The following is a 22,875-nucleotide window of genomic DNA, read 5'->3' as shown; positions in this document are numbered from 1 at the left end:
GCTACTTTGGTAGTAGATATATATCTATTTTGTTCACGAAAAATATATGAATAACAAAACGCATATAAACGTATTTAATCTGATAAACCAATAGCATTTGATCATATAGACAGTCAATTTTATAAATAACACGCAATTCGCAATAGAAATTCACGATGAATAATAATAAAGTATTAAGTGAATTAAGAAATTAATGAATATCACAAATAAAATGGTGTGCATGCCGTGTAGAAATTCTTATGATTAACCGAGTATGGTTTAGTCACAAATTAGTAATAAGTATTAATACAATGATGATCTATTTTATTGTGTTTCTGTTACATTTGCATTGATGAAATGAGTAATATAAAAGATATTCCTTTTATATATGTGTTTTTCTTCAAGGTGTTCCTATATAGTACATTTTTTTTATATACCTATATAATCGAACCTAACTTATATTAAAATTATATACGTCATCATAAGTTCGAACAAACTACTGCTGGTAGTTGTGTAGCCTATAGGTTATTGAATAATACTGAAGACAACATATTGTATGTTTTAAGGAATTGGAATTTATTTAGTGTAACCAATGGCTTATTTTATATTAAATACTATTTTGTATACTATACAGTATACACACACATAGCTTAATTAAATGGTTTTTTTTTTCTTGAAAACGGTTTATTATGGAAGACGGATCGTAAATGGTTAGGTACCCATCAATTATCATTTATCGTCGTTGTGGGATATCCAAATATATTTAGGCATATAGCTCTAATTGGTTTTCAGTGATGGTGGAGCAACCTTCACTAAAAAAAGAACTAAGTAATAATATAACAAAAAATAATTAAATAAAATTCGAAAAAAATGCAAAAGATCTCAGGTGGCTATGTTATTTAAATGAGCCACCGCAATAACTTAGCTAGTCCTACAACTAACAATTTTATTATTATTAATTAATTAATAAATAATACGATGTACGCGTAGATATAAGATGCGAAGTGATTAACGGTACTAAGCGATATCCAGAGACCACAGTATTTTCAAAAACACTTTTATCGATATCATTGATATCAATAAATAGATCACGCGTAGTTATTAAATATAACAGACTAAAAACACGGACTACCTAGTATTCAAGTATTTATTGTAGGTATAATATGCAACAGTAATTCGAGTGACAAATTATGATCATTAGAACATTGGAAAATTATGAAAAAAAAAAAAAAAAAACGAAAAAAACATTAGGACATCGGTAAATTAAAAAAAATACAAAAAAAAGATCAAACAAATTAAATCAAATTATTAATTGTTATCATTAGAACTCCTTCTTTCCTTAAGTGGTCGGAGAAAAATCTGTCAAATTTATTATTCTATGCCGCCGGGATCGAACCCTATACCCTAACATCTAATGCCTAACGCCTAACCTACTGGGACATCCTACCGAGAAACTGGACTGTGGAAAAACTTTAGCATTTAAACCGTTTTAGTTTAGCGGCGATTAATACTAAAAACGTTTAAACGTGTGAATTATGTGTCAGTTAACCTTATAATATAGTAGGTATGTTTGTTTTTAATCGATGTGTTTATACTATTTCGGTATAGTATATCCATCTATGATTCTGTTCATATTGTACTAAGTTATGTTTCTATTCACTGTTTAGTCATAACATTTAGTTAACCTACCATTATTTTATTGCATATTGTAACTAACAAAATTAATCAAGAACTCATGTGAATACACAGCAATTTCTTTTTTGTTAGGTATAAAATAAAATCAAAACATATTGTAATATATACAAAATCATTGTGTATATTTTAAAAATACATATACACGGCTAAATAATTAAGTTCTAGGTAAATGTTAAATAATTTACAATTAGTCGTTACTTCTAAATGTAGTGTAATATCAACATATTATTTTTTATTTATTTTGATAGTCTATGTTTGAATAATTTTATTAAAATCAAACTATTGAAGTCCGTTTAACTAAATTTGCTTATTAATTTATTCTAATTCTAATGATTTTTACACAATTTATCAAAATAAGGGAGTTTAACATAATATGCATGTATGTATACTATTTAATAAAAATAACATTTCATTTTGTCAACAAACTGTTTTGTGACTATACTATTATATTACATTGGTGTACATTTGTGGGCTTGGTTAAATAATTAACCTAACCAATATAGATTACCTACTTATAGAATCTACCTTGCCCATAAATAGCATAATTTAATACTGTATCCCTTTCAGTACATGTAGACTTTCATAACTAACACCGTCAATGAACTAAAGTGTTATTTAGATCTATCACATATTTAATAATTTATTTTGATAGTCTATGTTTGAGTAATTTTATTAAAATCAAACTATTGAAGTTTGTTCAAACTCGTCGGAAGTTCGCGCCACTAGGCCGCAACTTGAAGTTGTGTGCGTGTACGTTGGAAACGTTTACTCGTGACGAACGACGACCCCACCATCGCGCGTCGACCGGACCTTTTTTCTTACCCCAGTACGTCCAAGTACCCGTCTCTGTGTGACGTGATCGTCTCATGTTGATGGACCTTCCTTTTTTTATGCTGTGATCAGTCTAATACAATTGAAGCTGTAAAATATACAAATACCAAGAACCGACATTACCGACCGCCGCATATCGTATCGTCGTTGTGATTAGCACGACCGTACGGTAGGTAGTGTGCCTTGTATTATTTTTCCGACGTGATCGTCGTTCGACACATAGAAGTTGTCCCACGTGCAGTGTTTTATGCGATCGGCTTTGTGCACGTGTTTTTTTTATTGCGCCGCAAAACCATAATATCGTCTATTATGCGTCTTGTTGTGTCGATTGTACTCGAATCTTCATCTTCACGAGTTACTGATCCAGACGGCGGCCGCATATAATTTTCAAGATTTACCCGGAATCCAGCACTTGGTTTATACAGAGATTGCTGCCGTGTTACGCGAGACGAAGCCACGAATGAATTCGGAACATCGGAAATGGTCAGTGTAGTTGCATAATCAAATTGTATGCTAGATACGGGGTTGTATTATATTGTTCTTTATTCGTACATTTGTTGTTTTATTTTATACTTATATTATTATAATGTGTGTATCATTTTAGTGGGGCGCCCTGAACAATTGTTCTGTTATAATTAATAATTATTATCAATATTATCATTCATTATATTATACATCGTTTGGGTGCTTGGGCACCAATTAAATAATACTTGTAGTTGTTTATACTTATACGGAACATAAACCGTTTGAAATTTGGTAACCGTTCGTCCTATCATCGATGCGAGTTCCGACTAACAATCTCGATTTATCGGAGATTTAGTCGGGGCGCATTAAACAAAGTTGGTTTAACTAAATTTGCTTATTAATTTATTCTAATTCTAACGATTTTTACACAATTTGTCAAATTAAGGAAGTTTAACATTATATGCATGTACCTGTGTATTATACTATTTAATACAAATAACATTTAATGTTGTCAACGAACTGTTTTGTGACTATACTATTATATTACATTGGTGTACATTTGTGGGCTTGGTTAAATAATTTACCTAACCAATATAGATTACCTACTTATAGAATCTACCTTGCCCAACAATAGCATAATTTAATACTGTATCCATTTCATAACTAACACCGTCAATGAATTAAAGTGTTATTTAAATCTATCAAATATTTAAAAACAATAGGCTTTTCACAGTAGCTAACTTACCTATAAACAGTAATATTTAATAACACACTGACAATAATAGAGCCGGCGATGAACCAAAGCGTTAATATAATTACCAAAATATGCTTTTTCTGGTAAATTTGGGTAGGTATTTGATTATCACAAATGTATAGACTACTCATAGAACCTAAATTATTTATCAACAATAATATTTAATGTTTTATCCGTCCCATGAATGACATTCATACAGCCGTTGATAAATAAAACTGTCCATATTATTACCAAAAAATATTCTACTACTGGTGTAATTTAGTAACTATTTAATTACCACAAATGAATAAAAACTACATTGCCTATAAGTAATGATATTTAATAATGCATCCGTAGCAGTACATACTCACTTTTACTAAATTATTAACATTATCACCAAAATATTCTTTTCATGGTATAACCGAGTAGTTATTTAATCAATTTAAACATAAAAACCCTAAAGAGATTACATATACACAGATACTACGGTTGTCGATTAACCACCGTCGTAGACTACTCATTACACCTATCGACAGCAATTAATATTAAACACCTTATCCGTAGCATCATATGATTACGTTCTTTGAGTCGTCGACGAACAAAAGTGTAAATAAATATTACATATTATTATATCACATGTAGTCGCACCTTTTATGTGCTGTGTTAAATATTTGGCTACTAACCGAGTAGCCGTTTTTGTAATAATTTATAAAAAGTAGGAACACTCAAATACCGTCGACATGAGCTTAAAATAAGGATTTCGAACAGGCAAAAGACAGAATTAAACGTATTTAAAACAATATTTATTGAATCAAACAAAAACAGTATAATATTTATTATTATCAGTACAATAGGTAGGTACCGCACGTCTACGGGTTCGAAAATAAGTATACTACGCGAAAAAAGAGCAGTCGGCGGTCTTAAAGACGAAAAAGACTGAAAAAAAAAAACGATAAAAACGAAAGTTGGCCGCGTTTTCGATTTTAAAAGAAACGCGCTTGAATTAAACGTAAAAAAAGGCGACGGAAAAGGGCGTAAAAGCAGAAAAATCGAGTAAAAAGTTGAAAAAAAATAAGCGTAAAACGTTTCGAAAAATCTAAAACACGATATCTGTGACTGATGAGTGATACGATAACTGAAAAATCGTGATAGCTCGGCCGCCGCCGCGAGGAAGTAACGCTATTGGCCGGTCTTAAGAAACCCATGGAAGAAAAACGTAATTCTTCCATGGGTTGCTTAGAGCGATATATATATAATTTATTCAATTTTCCTATTTAAAAAAAAAAAAAGATGTTAGTTATAATCTATTATTACAATTAAATATTAACCTTAAACTACGTATTCATAATGTTTAATTCTATGCATGGCCTAATAGTAGACATACGCAATTATGAATAAGTTATAACTAAGAACTCTATAATAACAAATTCAGTTCAAATTCTTTTTGTACCTTAATTATTATGTTTCGAAATATATATTCTACTGGAAAACTTGAAAATTCATTGCAAACATTTCAAATAAATCACTTGATTTTCCACATTAATCGTAAAATTTGATGAATATTTTATAAATATTAAATATATTATACACTTATTAATTATTATTGGGTATTCTCTGTCTATAATAGAGATAAGTAAGTTTATTTAATTTTACACGATTTATAATATGCATCTTATATATGTTTAAAGTTTAATCTTATTCAACATGATTTAATTTAGTAGTGAGATTTTTTTTTTTAATATCTAAATTTGATTTTCCGAGTTTCTAAAAATAAGCTCTTAGTTATAATCTATTATAAATAAATATTAACCTTAAGCTACGTGTTTATAACGTTGAATTCAATGCCTTTCCTGATAGCTTGTAGGCATATAAGTATGAATAATGAATATGTTATAACTATGAACTCTATTTTAAATCAAGTTTAAATGATTTTTCTACTCTAATTTTTATGTTTCGAAATTTATATTCTACTGAAATACATTAAAATTCATTGCAAACAAATCAAATTAATCATTTGAATTTTCACATTAACCATAATATATGATGAATATTTTATACTTAAAAATTATATTATACACTTATTAATTATTATCGGATATTCTCTGTCGATTATAGAAGAAAGTAAGTTGATTTAATTTTAAATAATTATTTAATTTTATACGATTTATAATATGCATCTTATATATTTAGCTTACAGTTTAATCTTATGTTTATATTATATTCAACATGATTTATATAAGTAGTGTTCTTTTTTTTAAATATCGGCATTCAATTTTCGAAAAAAATAGCTGTTATAGTTATCAAAATCACTTGATTTTCCACTTACATCGTAACATTTGATGAATATTTTATAATTATAAAATATATTATACACATTAAAATTGGGTATTCTCTGTTTATTATAGTCATAGGTAAGTTGATTTATTTTTAAATAATTATTTAATTTTACATGATTTATAATATGCATCCTTAATATGTTTAAAGTTTAATCTTATGTTTATATAATATTCAACATAATTTTCAATTTTCCGAGATTCTAAAAAAAAAAAAAAAGCCGTTAGTTATAATCTATTATAGTTAAATATTGACCTTAAACTACGTGTGTGTAGTGTTTGTAATGTTTAATGCTATGCATGGCCTGAAAGAAGACATATAAGACTTATAATGTTATAACTAAAAACTCTATATCAAATAATGTTCAATTGATTTTTCACCTCTATTATGTACTATGTTTTGAAATTTATATTCTACCGAAAAACTTGACAATTCATTCCAAACATTTCAAATAAATAACATGATTTTCCACTTTAATTATAACATTTGATGAATATTTTATAAATATTAAATACGAGGGTTGTCCCAAAAGTAATGCACAATTTGCTCTGAATAAATAAGTTTTTATTTTAAACTAAATACAATAATATTATAGACCTTCGATATAATCTCCCTACTTGTCTTTACACGATTGCCATCGTTTCGGGAGCGCTTGAATGCCGCATAAGACGCCATCTTTGTTGAGTTCACGGATCCTTCGGCTCACTTCTTCATTTAGCATATCTAAGTTGGGAAAACGGATCCCTCTAAGTGGTTCCTTCAGTTTTGGAAATAAATCAAAGTCCGGGGGACTTAAATCCGGCGAATACGGTGGGTGTTTGAGTCCTTCCCATCTATATTTCTCCAAAAGAGCGACGACTGGTGCTCCGATATGCGGCCTCGCATTATCGTGCAATATGGACACACCATTTTGTAACATTCCTGGTCGCTTTTTACGGATTTCTGGTCGCAATTTTTTGGCAAGGAATGTTTTGTAGTAATCCCCGGTTACACTACTGCCAATTTGTCGGTCTTCATCGAGTAGAGTTGCGACAATAGCCGCGTTAGTGTTGTCTTGAGTAACCGTAGAGGGTCGGCCAGAGCGAGGGTTGTTATCAATACTTATACGACCATCACGGAATCGTTGATGCCATCTTTGCACCGTACTACGATCCACAGTATCCGTTCCACACACTTCATTTAACGCGGCATGAATTTCAGGCACTGTTTTACCACGAATCGTTTCGATTTTAATGTATGCGCGTTGCTCAAAAACAGAAATGTGAGCCGACGAATTGTTCTCACTTTCGTTATCGCTCTCACAGATCATTATACTTTACTAAAACAACTAAAACTGAAAACGCACGTGTTCGTTAGACTTCAAGCTGCAAACTGATACTAAAATCAGCTGATAATATCACATTGCAAGACAGCTAGAGCTCGCTGTGCATTACTTTTGGGACAACCCTCGTATATTATACACTTATTAATTATTATCGGGGATTCTCTGTCTATAATTGATCCTCCTGCAAGAAGGTGGGGTGGGGAAAATATACGTCGCGTACGTACGCGACAGGCGGCGGGCTCTGGGAATGAACAGCATGGATGAGAAAGGAGGTGGGTTGGGGGAAATATACGTCACGTACGTATGCGACCGTCGGCGGGCTCTGGGAATGATGAGCATGGATCAGCAAGGATGAGCAAGGATGAGAATGGATGAGTAAGGATGAGGGGCTGTGACATCAGAACATAACTTTATATCCTACTTACATGATTTTCCACTTTAATCATAACATTTGATGAATATTTTATAATTATAAAATATATAATACACTTATTAATTATTATCGGGGATTCTCTGTCTATAATAGATCTTCGTAAGTTGATTTACATTTAAATAATCATTAAATTTTACACAATTAATAATATCTATCTTAAATATATTTAAACATTTTAAACTTAAATCTTTTGTTTATATAATTTTTAAATATCAGCATTCAATTTTCCAAGCTTCTAAAAAAAAAGGCTATTAGTTATGATCTATTATAATTAAATATTACCCTTAAACTACGTGTTTGTAATGTTTAATTCTATGCATGGCCTGATATATAAGTATGAATATGTTATAACTAAAAACTCTAAATCGAATAAAGTTCAAATGATTTTTCACCTGTATTAGGTACTATGTTTTGAAATTAATATTCTACCGAAAAACTTGACAATTCATTCCAAACACTTCAAATAAATAACATGATTTTCCACTTTAATAATAACATTTGATGAATATTTTATAAATATAAAATATTTTATACACTTATTAATTATTATTGGTCTGTCGATTATAGAAAACGGTAAGTCGATGAAATTTTAAATAATTATTAAATTTTACACGATTTATAATATGCATCCTTAATATGTTTAATTTAAACAGTTTAAAGTTTAATCTTATGTTTATATTATATTCAACATAATTTAGATAAGAAATGTGATTTTTTATTAAATAACTGCATTCATTTTTCCGAGCTTCAAAAAAAAAAAGCTGTTAGTTATAATATATTATAATTAAATATTAACCTTAAACTACGTGTTTGTAATGTTTAATTCTATGCATGGCCTGATAGAAGACATATAAGTATGAATATGTTATAACTAAGAACTCTATTTCAAATAAAGTTCAAATGATTTTTTACCTGTATTACTATGTTTTGAAATTTTTATTCTACCACAAAACTTGAAAATTCATTCCAAACATTTCAAATAAATTACATGAGTATGAAAATATAAAAGTATGTTCTGATGTCACAGCCCCTCTTCAGTAGTATGTTTTAGTATGTTCTGGGTCCCCCGCAAATCCCACAGATCCCATTACCCCACCCGCCCTATGGTTCGAGCTATCGCGACCGTGCTCGGCCGTGCCCCCTCCCCTCTCATCCATGTCATGCCCTGCCCATCCCCCTGCCAACCATGCTCAGCCTTACCTCCCCCTCCCATCCATGCCTATAACTTACATACACCCCCCTCTTATCTATTCCTATCATATACATACCCCTCTATTTATGTATATACCTTCCTCACCACCCTCTTCTATATAGTAGAAATTATACAGGGTGTTTCTGAAATGAATGAGGAAACTAGTATATGCGTACTCAGTGTGATGACCCAATGATGATTTTTTTGAAAATTTTTTTCTACCTTCAAAATCTGGGTTTTTACATTTTATTTTTAGAACATTATCTTTAATGTAAAAATAAATACTGAAGTTGTATTTTTTATAAAAATCTCATACGAATCGAGGTATCACATCATTTTTGAGCTTGTCGAGCGTTTTTCACGCTCGAACCGCCGACTAAAAAAAAAATGGTGTGGCACATCGATTTGTATGAGAAAACTACAAGATAAACAGTGGTGATAATTATTTGTTGAAATTTAAAATACACGATTAATTAACACATTGTTTTACATTGTCAACTAATAAAAATGATAAATAATAACATAATTAGGATTAACAGAGTTTTAAATGATCGAATTTACTAACACACATTTAAGTTAGGTTTGTGTTTTAAATGTACAGGTAATAAAATATGGTCACTTTGATCCGTAACGCCATAGTTCATAAGTTAGAGATAAAAGAAACTAACTATTTGTATTCTTATTTACACTGAAAATCCAGTTTTGGATATCGCAGTAACATAATTATTTTGGCTCGATAAGATAAAAATTTAATAGTGTACTTATTATTAGTTTGATATTATACTTTTATTGTTAATATCGAATTGACTATATTTCTTACATAAGGAACATTAGTTGATTTAAACAACACCATTGAACAACACTACAACAGTACAACACTTTAAATTCGTTTTTAAGATTTAAAAGTTTTTAATTTACGTTTTGAATAATGGAGTACACTAATGTTGAATATGCAGATATGGTTTTCATTTTGGGTAAGTACTAATTAATTTAATAAATTAGATTATTTACAACTAATATCACCAATTTGTGATGTGTTTAATAACTAATGTTAATACACAGCATTAATAACTGTATTTTTTTTAGCCCAAATCATACCTGGTTAATTTATTTTAAGTGACATGTAATAAGAAACAAAGTATTTATTTGTTAAATAATTATGACTAGGTTTAGCAGATGGAAATGGAAATCTTGCAGCTAGATTATGGGTAGAACGATTTCCTCAGCGTAGAGTGCCTCAACCAAATACTTTTTTAGCAACTTATCTTCGTTTGAGAGAAAGTGGTAAGACTACTAAATAAATTTGTCATTTTCAATAAGTATGCACTGACAAATTTAAAATGTTGTGTTTTTCAGGTAACGTGAGACCTGGGAATATTAATCGTGGACGCCCGAGATTTGTACAAAATGTGGCTAACGAAGAATTGGTACTTGGTTTAGTACACGAAGATCCGGAACTTAGTGTCCGACGTATTGCCTCAAGAACTGGAATTTCTCCATCAGTAGTATGGAGAATATTACACCAAAACAACATGTACCCATACCATCGGCAACGAGTTCAAGAATTACTACCACGTGACTATCCTGCAAGGTTGATTTTTTCGCAAACAATTATTGATAGAATCACAATAAATCCAAATTTTTTAAAAAATATTTTATTTACTGACGAAGCTGCATTTACCAAAGATGGGATTTTTAACCAACACAACTCGCATTTGTGGTCAGAGGAAAATCCACATGCTATACGTATAAGGGGTTCCCAATACAAATTTAGTATAAATATTTGGTGTGGATTAGTTGGAAATACTTTATTGGGCCCACATGAACTACCGGCTAGATTAAATGGCCAAGGATTTTTACATTTTATTATGTATGATCTTCCGGTACTATTAGAGAATGTACCATTGGAAGACCAAGAAACAATGTGGTTTATGTTAGATGGTGCACCTCCTCATCATACAAATGCAGTCCGACAACAATTGCATTATCTTTTCCCAGACAAACTTATTGGTAGACAAGCTGGAAACAATGCTCAATATCGCCCAGACATTACATGGCCACCCCGTAGTCCTGATTTTAATCCATGTGACTTTTTCTTATGGGGTTTTATGAAGGAACAAGTTTATTCCAAAGAAGTCAATAATAGAGATGAACTTTTGATGAGAATACATAATGTAGCTGATATAATTCGTCAAACGCCAAATTTGATTGAAAAAACTTGGAGTTCACTACATCGTCGTATGGAAAAGTGTATCGAAGTTAACGGGGGTCACATTGAACAACTTTTGTAGATTAAAATTGATTTTAAAAATAAAGAGTATGTTATTATGATTATTTTACAATGTAAAAAAATGTGTTAATTAATCGTGTATGTTAAATTTCAACAAATAACTATCACCACTGTTTATATTGTAGTTTTCTCATACAAATCGATGTGCCATACCATTTTTTTTTTAGTCGGCGGTTCGAGCGTGAAAAACGCTCGACAAGCTCAAAAATGATGTGACACCTCGATTAGTATGAGATTTTTACAAAAAATACAACTTGAGTATTTATTTTTACATTTAAGATAATGTTATAAAAATAAATTGAAAAAACCCAGATTTTGAAGGTAGAAAAAAATTTTCAAAAAAATCATCATTGGGTCATCACACTGAGTACGCATATACTAGTTTCCACATTCATTTCAGAAACACCCTGTATATTATATATATTCAAATATAATACATTGAGATATTGTATACAACTACCAGCGGATGAAAGTATTGGAAATGTTATTAAGAAAGTCTTCCACTTTTAATTATCCTCTAATAAATTCTGAAATGTTAATGGCCTTCGATAATATTATAAACAATCAAATCTAATTTAAATGATATTCAATTATCTTATTTCGATAGTAATATACATTTAAGTATAAGATTATATGTATTTCAATATAAATAATATTTATACATATTTAATACATATTATGTAGAGTGGTGTTTATACATAACATTACCAATACCAATAATATAATTAGCTACTATATTTTTTCTATTAGCCTAGAAATTTCACATTCAAATAAAACTCATTAGAAAAATTACATTATTATATTTATATTAACATGATAGATCAAGTTTTCTAATATCTTAACTGTAGATATCAATATGTTATGATAAACCTATTATGAAAAATAGATATACCATATACTTTAACACTATGTAACGAGGTCAGATATAAGAGGGCTGATTTCCTATCATATACATACAACCTCCTCCTAAAAATCCTCTTCCATTCTCCTATCAATATACGGTCTTACGCTTACCTCCTCCAATCCATAAATAGTCTTACCCCTCTTATTCATGTTTATTATAGAAAATATACTATATTATTATACATATCCATACTCTACAATCTACCTATACCAATCTGATTGATCATATACTTCGCGATCGAGTTCATGTGTAAAGAAATAATGTCGAGTATTATTCATATTTAATTAAATAATATTGAGTGAACTATCTATTATGTAAATTCGAATATAATATTATATTAGTATAATTTATATTGATATTTTATTATGAAAGTGTATCACTTTTAATTATCCTTTAATAACTGTTGGAGGGGTAATAGCTATCGATAATATATTATAAAAGATGGATTCTAATTTAAATCATATTCGATTTTCTTCTCCCAAAAATAATATATACCTACATGGGAGAAAAATTATATTTAACTATCATATAAATATATTACACTTTTAATTTTAATGATATGTGAAATATCTCTCTATAATGTAATGATTAAGCATTATGTAGGTATATGTTAATAGGTATCACACATTGATTTATTATATACAACTAGTTGGAATAAAACTCTTGAAAATGTTATTACAGACTGTGAAAAATTGTTTTTACTTATATAATTATCCTTTAATAACTAACAAAGTTTTAATAATCAGTAATAATATTATAAAACAATCGAATCTAATTTAAATGATGTTCGATTATCTTCTATCGAAAGTAATATGTTCTTAAGTGGAAAAATTATATTTAATTATCAGTTAAATATATTACATTTAAATAATATACTGTTCATAATGTTAGTGATATGATTTCCATCATTTAGATATCTATGATAAGATAACATCTTACATGTATATGATTGATATGTATGAGAGAGATGGATGGTGAGGTGAGGATCAACATGTAAGTGATAAACTTAGGTTATATTTAAATCAATTATATATATATATAATGTACATATATATTATATGCGTAGAGTTTTCCATAGCATTAAGATATTTTTAAACATATATACTATATTATTGTAAACATATCATATCATATTAAAATAAATGCTTAAGAATTTAGGTAATGGATGTAATGATTCTATATAAATTATATAGGAATAACGAGAATATTTATTGTAAATTATTATTATTATATGAAAAAAAATTAACCTAGTTTATAGATATCTATCTATCTATCTATGATGTGAGTATGTATGATAGTATAAAATTGATGAGGATATAAATTCATAATCAAACATAGTGTAGATAAGTTTTTTTTTTTTTTTTTGAAATAATTCATTATTTGAAAATATCAAGTTATTATATCAATCATATCTCTTATATACTTAACACTATTTAATAATCAGATACATAGATATTATATTTATATATAATATCAATATCCCATTATCAAATCAAACATTTTTCTAATATCACAACATCATTACAATTATGTTGTAGCTAACAACTTAATGATTGAAAGTTATCTAATTCAATCAATGGAATATATCGTAAAACTCATACATATTATCTAAAATATCATCTTAGATAGGTGTTCATAATGATAATTTAGTAAAACCTATATATTTAGTTGATAGACTTAAATATATTTAATTACCTATTAGACAAATATATCACACTTTAATATACTGTTTACTATAGTATCAAAAATTAAATATGTTATTATGAGATGTGTAGGTGTTATTACACTTTCAATTAACCCTTAATGTCTATCGAAACGTTAACAGTCATCAATAATATTATAAACGTTTAATTAAATTAAAATTATATACATCATACGGTATATCTTCTATCAATCTAGTGATTACATACTATACGTAATATCGTTGATAGAGAATACAATATACAATGAAAAAATTATTAAGAGAAGATTTATTAAGGTTAATAGAAATTATAAGTATATCAATTTTAAATAAAGGTTGTATTAAGTAAGTTAAATACTAACGAATTAACATAATAATAATAATAATAATTTAATGAAAAAATCATTATATTACAATATATATAATGGAAAAATTATTAAGAAAAGATTTATTAAGGTTAATAGAAATTATAGGTATATAAATTTTAAATAAAGGTTATATTAAATTAAATACTAGTGAATTAATTAACAATCATTAATTTATTTAAGACAATTATTTATTATAAACATATATGTATCGTGATTAATTAAAGGATATATTTCTAACATTTTTTTGTATTCAAATCGAAAATTAGGGTGGGTGAAAGAGCATTTATAACATATATTCCCAAACCATTTATTAGGAAATAAGAGTGCATCAGCTAGCGTGTTAGCCGATCGGATATCTAACACTTTTCGAGTATCGCGAATAAAATAATAATCCGTTAATCTCGAAGAGGAAGGGTCTAGCATTAAATTTATCTCCTTGTTAATCTCATCGCGATAGGTATTTAACCACGATATATCGGGAGCAGTACGAACATGCGTGCGCATTTTCGTATAGACATTTCGATCCCTCGACATACCACTCCTGATATAATTTAAAGGGAAATTATTATAATCATATAGTTCCCTCTGCTTTGATATTAAATAGTTTACCATCACACGTTTATACATCTGTTCGAGATATATTAAGCTTATCGTTATAATTTCGTATTACAGCGTGAATATAATGACCTTTATACTCGATAAGCTCGCCGAGCTCTACGTCCCCCTCCTCACCTCTGATATATATAAAATCGGCGTATGTCCAGCGTCGATCGGTCGTCTGTTCATTTTCTCCCGAGCAACGTACTCGCTCTCGGTGCGTGTGTGTGTGCTACGTCCACACCGTTCCGCGTCGTTGTTGGCCATTTTTTGTGTGCCGTCTTGTGCCGTTGTTGTCCGTTTGTGCGACGTCGCCCTCAGACGACGTGTTTTTGACCACGCGGACGCGGAGTCGGAGATCCATGGCCCGGCAGCTGCATTATACATTATCCCGTGGGTACACTGTCCAAGCATTCCAAGCCTAGGAGTTGGTGAGGTGGATGGCCGGACCGGTATCGTTAACACCTTGAATTTGACTATTATTTGTACCACAAAAATTGTATCTATGTTTGAGCTGTGGTAACAATCACGTTAGCATATCTATTATTGTTTACTGGTATTACTTAAGTGTTTGTATTAATTATTATTATTATATTATAATCTTTTGGGCGCCCACCAGTTAGTACTCATATATTGTATTATAATCTACTTGATCTTTGTTAATCTATTATACATTTATAGCACGACGGTGCAATCAAAAATAGTTTCTTATATATATGTTGTTCTGGTCACCCGATCCTTTGCAGGTCACGTTAAAATTTATTTTGTTATTCTATTTGGAGATAATCTGGGTAACATTTATTATATATATTATTTATCACCATCTAAGGCCAACCGCCACCCCCGCAGGAGCCTTTGTGGTACAACATCTCTAGATCGAATACTATGGACGAGTTAATTTTCTGTCCTGTTAACGATAAATCTATGATTTTCTCTCGGTTTGAAACGTTCAGAGTGAAACCATCCGCCAATTGTTCTAAGGATATCAATAGTTATATAAAAAAAAATTATTACATGAATAGAATTATCTATAAACATTAAATAAAATAAAAGTAATACATACCAATTTCTCTCAGGCTGTGAAGATTTGTTAGACATGTATGACTGTCAAGGGGTTGTATGGAGGTCCTCAGCGAAAATTGTGTATTACCATGTAATTTGATATTCCTTAACATCTCTCTCCGCTTGATAAATAATTTTTCACAAACACTACACTTAAACATTTTTATTCAAATAGTGAGGTAACGTAATCACGAATAGCATGCTTTTATGAAAACGTATATAGACCAGCTATGCGCTTACTGGTTTAGACTAAACCGTGGTTATCTACACAAAAATAGCTGTGGACTAAACATAGTTATTTTAAAGTTATTTTAAGTATTGTTATAGCCCTTAACTCATTATACTATAATATTACTATAAAATATGGTGGTATTATACTAAATCTATTAACGATCATTACTCGGAGGTATCTCGTGTTAAAATTTAATGTATGATAATATATCACTATTAAGATATATTAGAAGATAGAAAACAAAACAATTAAAACATCATTTCAAACTTAACTTAACCTGATACTTACTTACATATTATGTAATATTATTCACTAACAGAGACATTACAATAGTATATCTAAATATCAGTAGCCTATTCAGAATTATAGGTAGCTTAAAACTGTTATTATTATTTATAGATCGTATTTTAATTTTTATCAATTCAATAATTTAATTTATTAACCTTTACACATACAATCGTAAATAGTTCGAAAATAATAATTATATATATATATATATAATATATACTTACATATTGTAGAGGTATTATAAACTAATTAATTTGATGTATAGGTGTGTATAATATTATATAACTGATTATCACTAACGATGTAATTTCCAATAGTTTATCGTATGTGTTTACATACATCTACAACGTTATTCCTTTATCCACTATAATACAACCCTATTAGCATCATGATGATAATAGGTATGTAAGCCCATCGCGATTCTAATGAGGGAAAGTCGAATGCGTTTTAATGATAGAAACAAGTGTCATAAACCTTCCACTCATCTCATATAGGGACATATATAGTATGTCTTTGAAGTAGGGTATTTTAAATTGCTTAAATATAGTCGGTTGCGGGACATTTACTATCAGTCGTCCAGCGTTTACTAAAGAATCGAGAAGAATCAGCTACAAAGACGAGAGCCATCATCAACATAGCTTTGACGACTACGAAAGCTGAATATCTATTGTTAGCAAAGGTATATTACGGGAAATCATCTGCAACTTGATAACTATTGAGTGAGTATTTATTAGATATTCATATATTATGTATTGTATATAAATTATAGATGTGTATTAATATATAGAACACATGATCACCATACATTTCACATGTAATAATTATAAAATCTGATTAAAGACTATACACATCATGGACTTATTGAAGAAAAGTTTAACCGCACAGTGTAATGTGAAATTTATCTCAGTCGGAGACTTAGTCCTCAACAGACCTTATCCTATCACTCGAATGCAGAACAAGGATACGCAGTATGGACGGGCAGTGTTATGTACATTATCTGGAGAAGGAGGGGAGCTGGTAGAGGTGTATCTTCCACGATCAATCGAGCTGGCTGATGAAGATATTTTGGAGTTCAACTGTAGGGATCAAAAGGATCTCAAATTATTATTCAAGGGTCGTAGAGGAAGAGAATTTGATATCACATTCGAATGAAATATTTAATTTTTTTTTTCCTTTATAAAATAACTGGATATGCTTGATAAATAATAATAATAACATAATTTAATCGGAGAATGTTTTTTATTTATTACAACAATCTGAGTGTAACCCCATTGTCTTCTTATGAATATATAAATATATCAAATTAGCAGCGTTGGGTATTCTAGTAATTTTATCATAGGAATGATATAAGGTAATATAAAAAATTATATATATATTAAGATAATAGTGTTTTAGTTATTAGCATACATATTTTACTGAAGGTGATAGCAGTATTCGATATATTTATTAATTGAAACGATTGAGTGTAATGAGGGTAAAACAGAGGTCAACTCAACCTTCTATATATTTCAACACTTAAATACGTGCTCAATGATTTTGATGTACGTATATGTATATTAAATAAATTAAATATTATTACTTAAAAATGTTTTCCATATTATTATTATTATTTTATAATAAGTATAACCCACTCAACTCACCTACTACGTTATTTAATATGATGAATACACACGAGTAGAGCTAATAGACTTTTACTCACATACAATTCTCTAAACAGTTATAATATCTAGTGATAAGTATATATCGTATGATTAAAGACTATTCGATCGAAAGTGAGCTGTTGGTAGTGGTGGTGACAGCGATGGTGTACGAGTACTCTAATTAGTATATCGGAGTAGCATATAATAGACTAGCTGGGCGCGGACATACAATGAAAATCTTACTAATATTTTCATATATCGAGTTAAGATTTAAAATAATAACTTTAAAAATTAATTTAAGTATATCAGAGTCTTTGACGACATCATCAGTGACGTCGGTGATCATGATGATAGTAAAATTTCTCCCCATATTGTAAAAAATTTAATATCTATGTGTAAAATAGATGTGTAGAGCGGTTTGGTATAAAATACTTATATTTACATATTATAGTCATGTATATGAAAAGTAAGAATTATAGTATAAATTATAGCTCTAATGATGTTATTATTACTATCCATATCATAACGAATGAGGTATATATCACTATACATGTCTCCACGAGCTTTGATTTCACTCAAATATTACACACGTAGATACGAGTACTCTAATCTAATTACCGAAGCTAACGGTAAAAATATATTAATACATATCCTAGGGAAACATGGAATAATACTAATAATAATAATAATAATAATAATTTAATGAAAAAAATCATTATATAAGTGTTAGAGGAGTGGAGGCGGGCCGAGCATGGATGGATACGTATGTGATAGCATATCATAGACTCGTTGGGTGGGTATGCAATGAGAATCTTACTGTCATACCCCTACAAAATAGTATCATACATTTCACCTCACAATTAGGGCCGCTTTCATCAAATACTTTAAACGTCGACTACGCTTAATCAACTGATAACAGTTATTTAACCGGTTAAATTCGGGTGATTAAACCCCGGTTTAACTTAATCGTAGTTTAAAGTAGTGGTGAAACCGGTCCTTAGAGTAGAGCACTCGTATCTACGTGTGTAATATTTGAGTGAAATCAAAGCTCGTGGAGACATGTAGTGATATATACTACATTCATTATGATATAATAGATAGTAATAATATAATAACGTCATTAGAGCTAATTACTACTTTTCATATACATAACTATATGAAAATATAAGTATTTTATACCAAACAATTCCACATTTCTATACATCCATTTTACACACATAGGTATAAAATATTTCGCAATGTGAGAAAATTTTACTATTATCACGATCACCGACGTCACCGATGTCATCACCACTGGTAGCATCTTATCTCGATCGAATACTCATTAACCATACGATATAATATATACTTATCACTCGATATTATTATAACTCTTTGAGGGATTGTATTCACTAAATAGCTTATTAGTTAATCATCTTATACATATACATTTAATCATCAATGGTTTAGAATCAGGTTTAAGTTATAATGTGTGCTAAGTACTCGAAAGATTGATAAGTTGATTAATGTTTGAAAAATCGCTCGTGAATACTTATAAAAAATTGAATGATTGAAATAATCGATCGGCTCAATAGGTATAGTGATACAGATATAGGTATGTATGAATGTATGTATATAGGTATATTTGTATGAATTATACTATATTATAAAATAAAAAACATACATGAAAGTGAGTAAATATATTTGTAAGATAATATGAGTGTTATTATTTAGATGTAAATAGCATCATGTTAGTGATATGATTACCATCATTTAGATATCTATAACAAGATAACACCTTACATGTATATGATCGATATATATGAGAGTGATGGAGGGTGAGGTGAGGATCAACATGTAAGTGATAAGCTTAGGTTTATATTATAAGATAAAAACATACATGGAAGCGAGTAAATATATTTGTAAGATAATATAGTTGTTATTATTTAGAAGTAAATAGCATCATGTTGATGATATGATTACTATCATTTAGATATTTATAATAACACTCCACATGTATATGATAGATATGTATGTGAGAGAGATGGGGGATGAAGTAAGAATCAACATGTAAGTGATAAGCTTAGGTTATATTTAAATATATTTATTATTATCATATTTTCTAAGTATATAAATTTTTCGTATAACGTAGAATACAATATTATTATCTCATTTAGATCCTATGATTCTATATATTATAATATGATATCCTTTTCATATACCACCATTCATATCTCTAATAATATATACATGATGGTTTTATTATTTCATTATAGTATAAAATATGTAAGTATCATGTGTATATATATAATACATATACATATATATTATATGTGTAGAGTTTTCCATAGCATTAAGATATTTTTAAATATATATATATATATCATATTATTGTAAACATATCATATCATATTAAAATAAATGTTTAAGAATTTAAGGTATGTGATTATGTATGATAGTGTAAAATTTATGTAGGTATAATTATATAGTAACTTCATATTTCCAAATAATGAATTATTTCAAAAAACTTATCTGTACTATGTTTGATTATGTATTTTATATATTTAAATGTATATGTAATCTTCATATTATGTATGATAATAAATCTATATATATATATATATATATATATATAAGTCATAGTTCGGTATAGTGGATATACTTGAAATTTAGTCACTTTTTGATATATAGCCTCTATAGTTCAGTGGTTAGAGCATTGGTCTTGTAAACCAGAGGTCGGGAGTTCAATTCTCTCTGGAGGCATGACATTTATTTTTTACTATAAGGTTGAATGAGGATTATGTGTAAATTCAGATGAGTACTGCTTACATTTAAACTTAATGATAATCTTTAAAATGGAAATAAAATGAAAGTTATATTTGATATAGTGAAATAATAAACACTTTGAAATATTGTTAAGTAAGAACATTGTAAATACCGATTTTAAAACTTAATATTATTTCAATAAATGAAAACATGTATAATATATATCATATCTTTTTTTTATTTTTATTTCATATAAATTGTTAATTCATTACAATTATTGAAACGAGTTTGCTCTTTTTATTCTGTGTAATGATCTTGGAAAAGTAGCGTACGTTAGCGGATGAGGTGAGTATTGTGTGTTGAAAAACTCAGGACCATCATTAGCATCAAATGATTGGAGTAGATCATGAATTGAATCGTATGACTGAAAAAGTATACAAATATAAAGCAATTATAAATTTTATTATTATTATTTTATAAATTACCTCTGCTTTGAAAACACCTCCTTCCTCATTTTGTGTATCAAATGTATTGTCTATCATGATGTTTGTTGGTGAGGTTGGTGAAGTCGCATTTCCATTAAATAGCTAAAAATAATTAATTTATTATTATTTTTTATAAGAGGTATAAATATATTTTTTAACATATCTCTGATGACGTCATCTCCCTATTCCAACGTTGTATCGAATGTTCTGCTAATTGTGTATATCCAAACATTTTGAGTTGACTGATGAAATTAACATCATGCTTAGGACTATTTTCAATAATATGATCATCATGTATATTTTTAATAAATATAATCATTTCTTGGTTCTAAAATAAAAAAAAATAAAAAAAAAAAAAAAAATCATTTCTTCACTCGTTCTTGGTATGGATTCCATTTTACTAAGTTCTCTATCGAGATACTCGGTGAATATTTCAAATTGATTTAAGATGATTGGTTGTATGATAGTTGATTTTCGTATAATTGTTTCAGAAATACACCATTCTAGACATTGAAGTCGTATGAGTTCTGTACGATTTAAAAGAATTCGACATCCATCATATGTCTTAGACTCTATTACTAATGTGTTTTTCCCGCTATACATCATACTAGATAATTTGAAATTCTCTGTCTCAAGAAATATGGTTCTTTTATACTTCCCCGGCTGCTTTAAAATGAATGATAAGATATTATCCATTAGTGAAAATATCTGCTTGAGAAACTCATTTGAAATATTAACATAACGTGATGGGGTTATTATTTGCACTGCTACTCTGAACATATCACTAGGATTGATTCCAATGTGTATAAACTTACGTTTCTCGAAGTTTAACGTATCGTATAGTAGAATCGATGAGCTCTGAAGGTGGTGTCGGTGAGATATATGTAAAGGTTTTCTTGTATATAGCCACATTATCCGTGATTGAACCAGCCATGTTTGGAAACACTTGTACAATTTTAATGGTATAAAAATGATTTTAATTAAATAGAATAACAACTTATCAGTAAAGCAATTGTATCACATCTGATGATATTCTCGACATCGGTATGCTTTATTTATACCTAAAATATTGTGATGAAATAGGTTTAATAGTTTTGTTTACTATATATAGATCATTAAAAAACAATTAAAAGTTGTACACTCTCACATTTTCATAATACAATTTTAAGAATTTCGAGTGATAGTTACATAATATCACAAATTATTATCAGGTGATATATTGACGGTATGTTATAAATAGTAGTATAATATTATTTAATTTTCTTATTCAGGTTAGTTAGAAATATATAATTTAATTAATCATGATATATATATATGTTTATCATAAATAATTATCTTAAATTAATTAATTAATTAATCATTGTTAATTCGTTAGTATTTAACTTAATACAACCTTTATTTAAAATTGATATACTTATAATTTCTATTAACCTTAATAAATCTTCTCTTAATAATTTTTTCATTGTATATTGTATTCTCTATCATCGATATTACGTATAGTATGTAATCACTAGATTGATAGAAGATATACCGTATGATGTATATAATTTTAATTTAATTAAACGTTTATAATATTATTGATGACTGTTAACGTTTC

At 28.7% G+C, this 22,875-nt stretch overlaps 1 protein-coding gene, 1 non-coding gene and 1 pseudogene across 2 annotated transcripts; 2 read left to right on the top strand and 1 right to left on the bottom strand.

Moving 5' to 3' along the window:
* The first annotated feature begins 16,652 nt into the window (after positions 1–16,652).
* On the top strand, positions 16,653–17,593 carry LOC149056504 (uncharacterized). Its single transcript, XM_089224252.1, has 2 exons — positions 16,653–17,127; positions 17,249–17,593. The coding sequence occupies exon 2, from the start codon at positions 17,261–17,263 to the stop codon at positions 17,558–17,560; it is 300 nt and encodes a 99-aa protein (XP_089080378.1). The 5' UTR covers positions 16,653–17,127; positions 17,249–17,260; the 3' UTR covers positions 17,561–17,593.
* Positions 17,594–20,717: 3,124 nt separating this feature from the next.
* Positions 20,718–20,790, top strand: TRNAT-UGU (transfer RNA threonine (anticodon UGU)). Its single transcript has one exon. It is a non-coding gene; the product is annotated as a tRNA-Thr (tRNA).
* Positions 20,791–21,284: 494 nt separating this feature from the next.
* LOC149056502 (uncharacterized) lies at positions 21,285–22,432 on the bottom strand (annotated as a pseudogene).
* Between the last annotated feature and the right edge of the window lie 443 nt (positions 22,433–22,875).

Source organism: Diuraphis noxia, unplaced genomic scaffold, assembly GCF_037042655.1.
Source record: "Diuraphis noxia isolate RWA-SAM2 unplaced genomic scaffold, SU_Dnox_SAM2 contig0003, whole genome shotgun sequence".
Classification (NCBI taxonomy): domain Eukaryota; kingdom Metazoa; phylum Arthropoda; class Insecta; order Hemiptera; family Aphididae; genus Diuraphis; species Diuraphis noxia.
This window is presented reverse-complemented; position numbering and strand designations above follow the sequence as displayed.

What these genes read in the sequence shown, in the direction of transcription:
- LOC149056504 (XM_089224252.1), top strand. Translation starts at nt 17,261, where the DNA reads ATGGACTTATTGAAGAAAAGTTTAACCGCACAGTGTAATGTGAAATTT.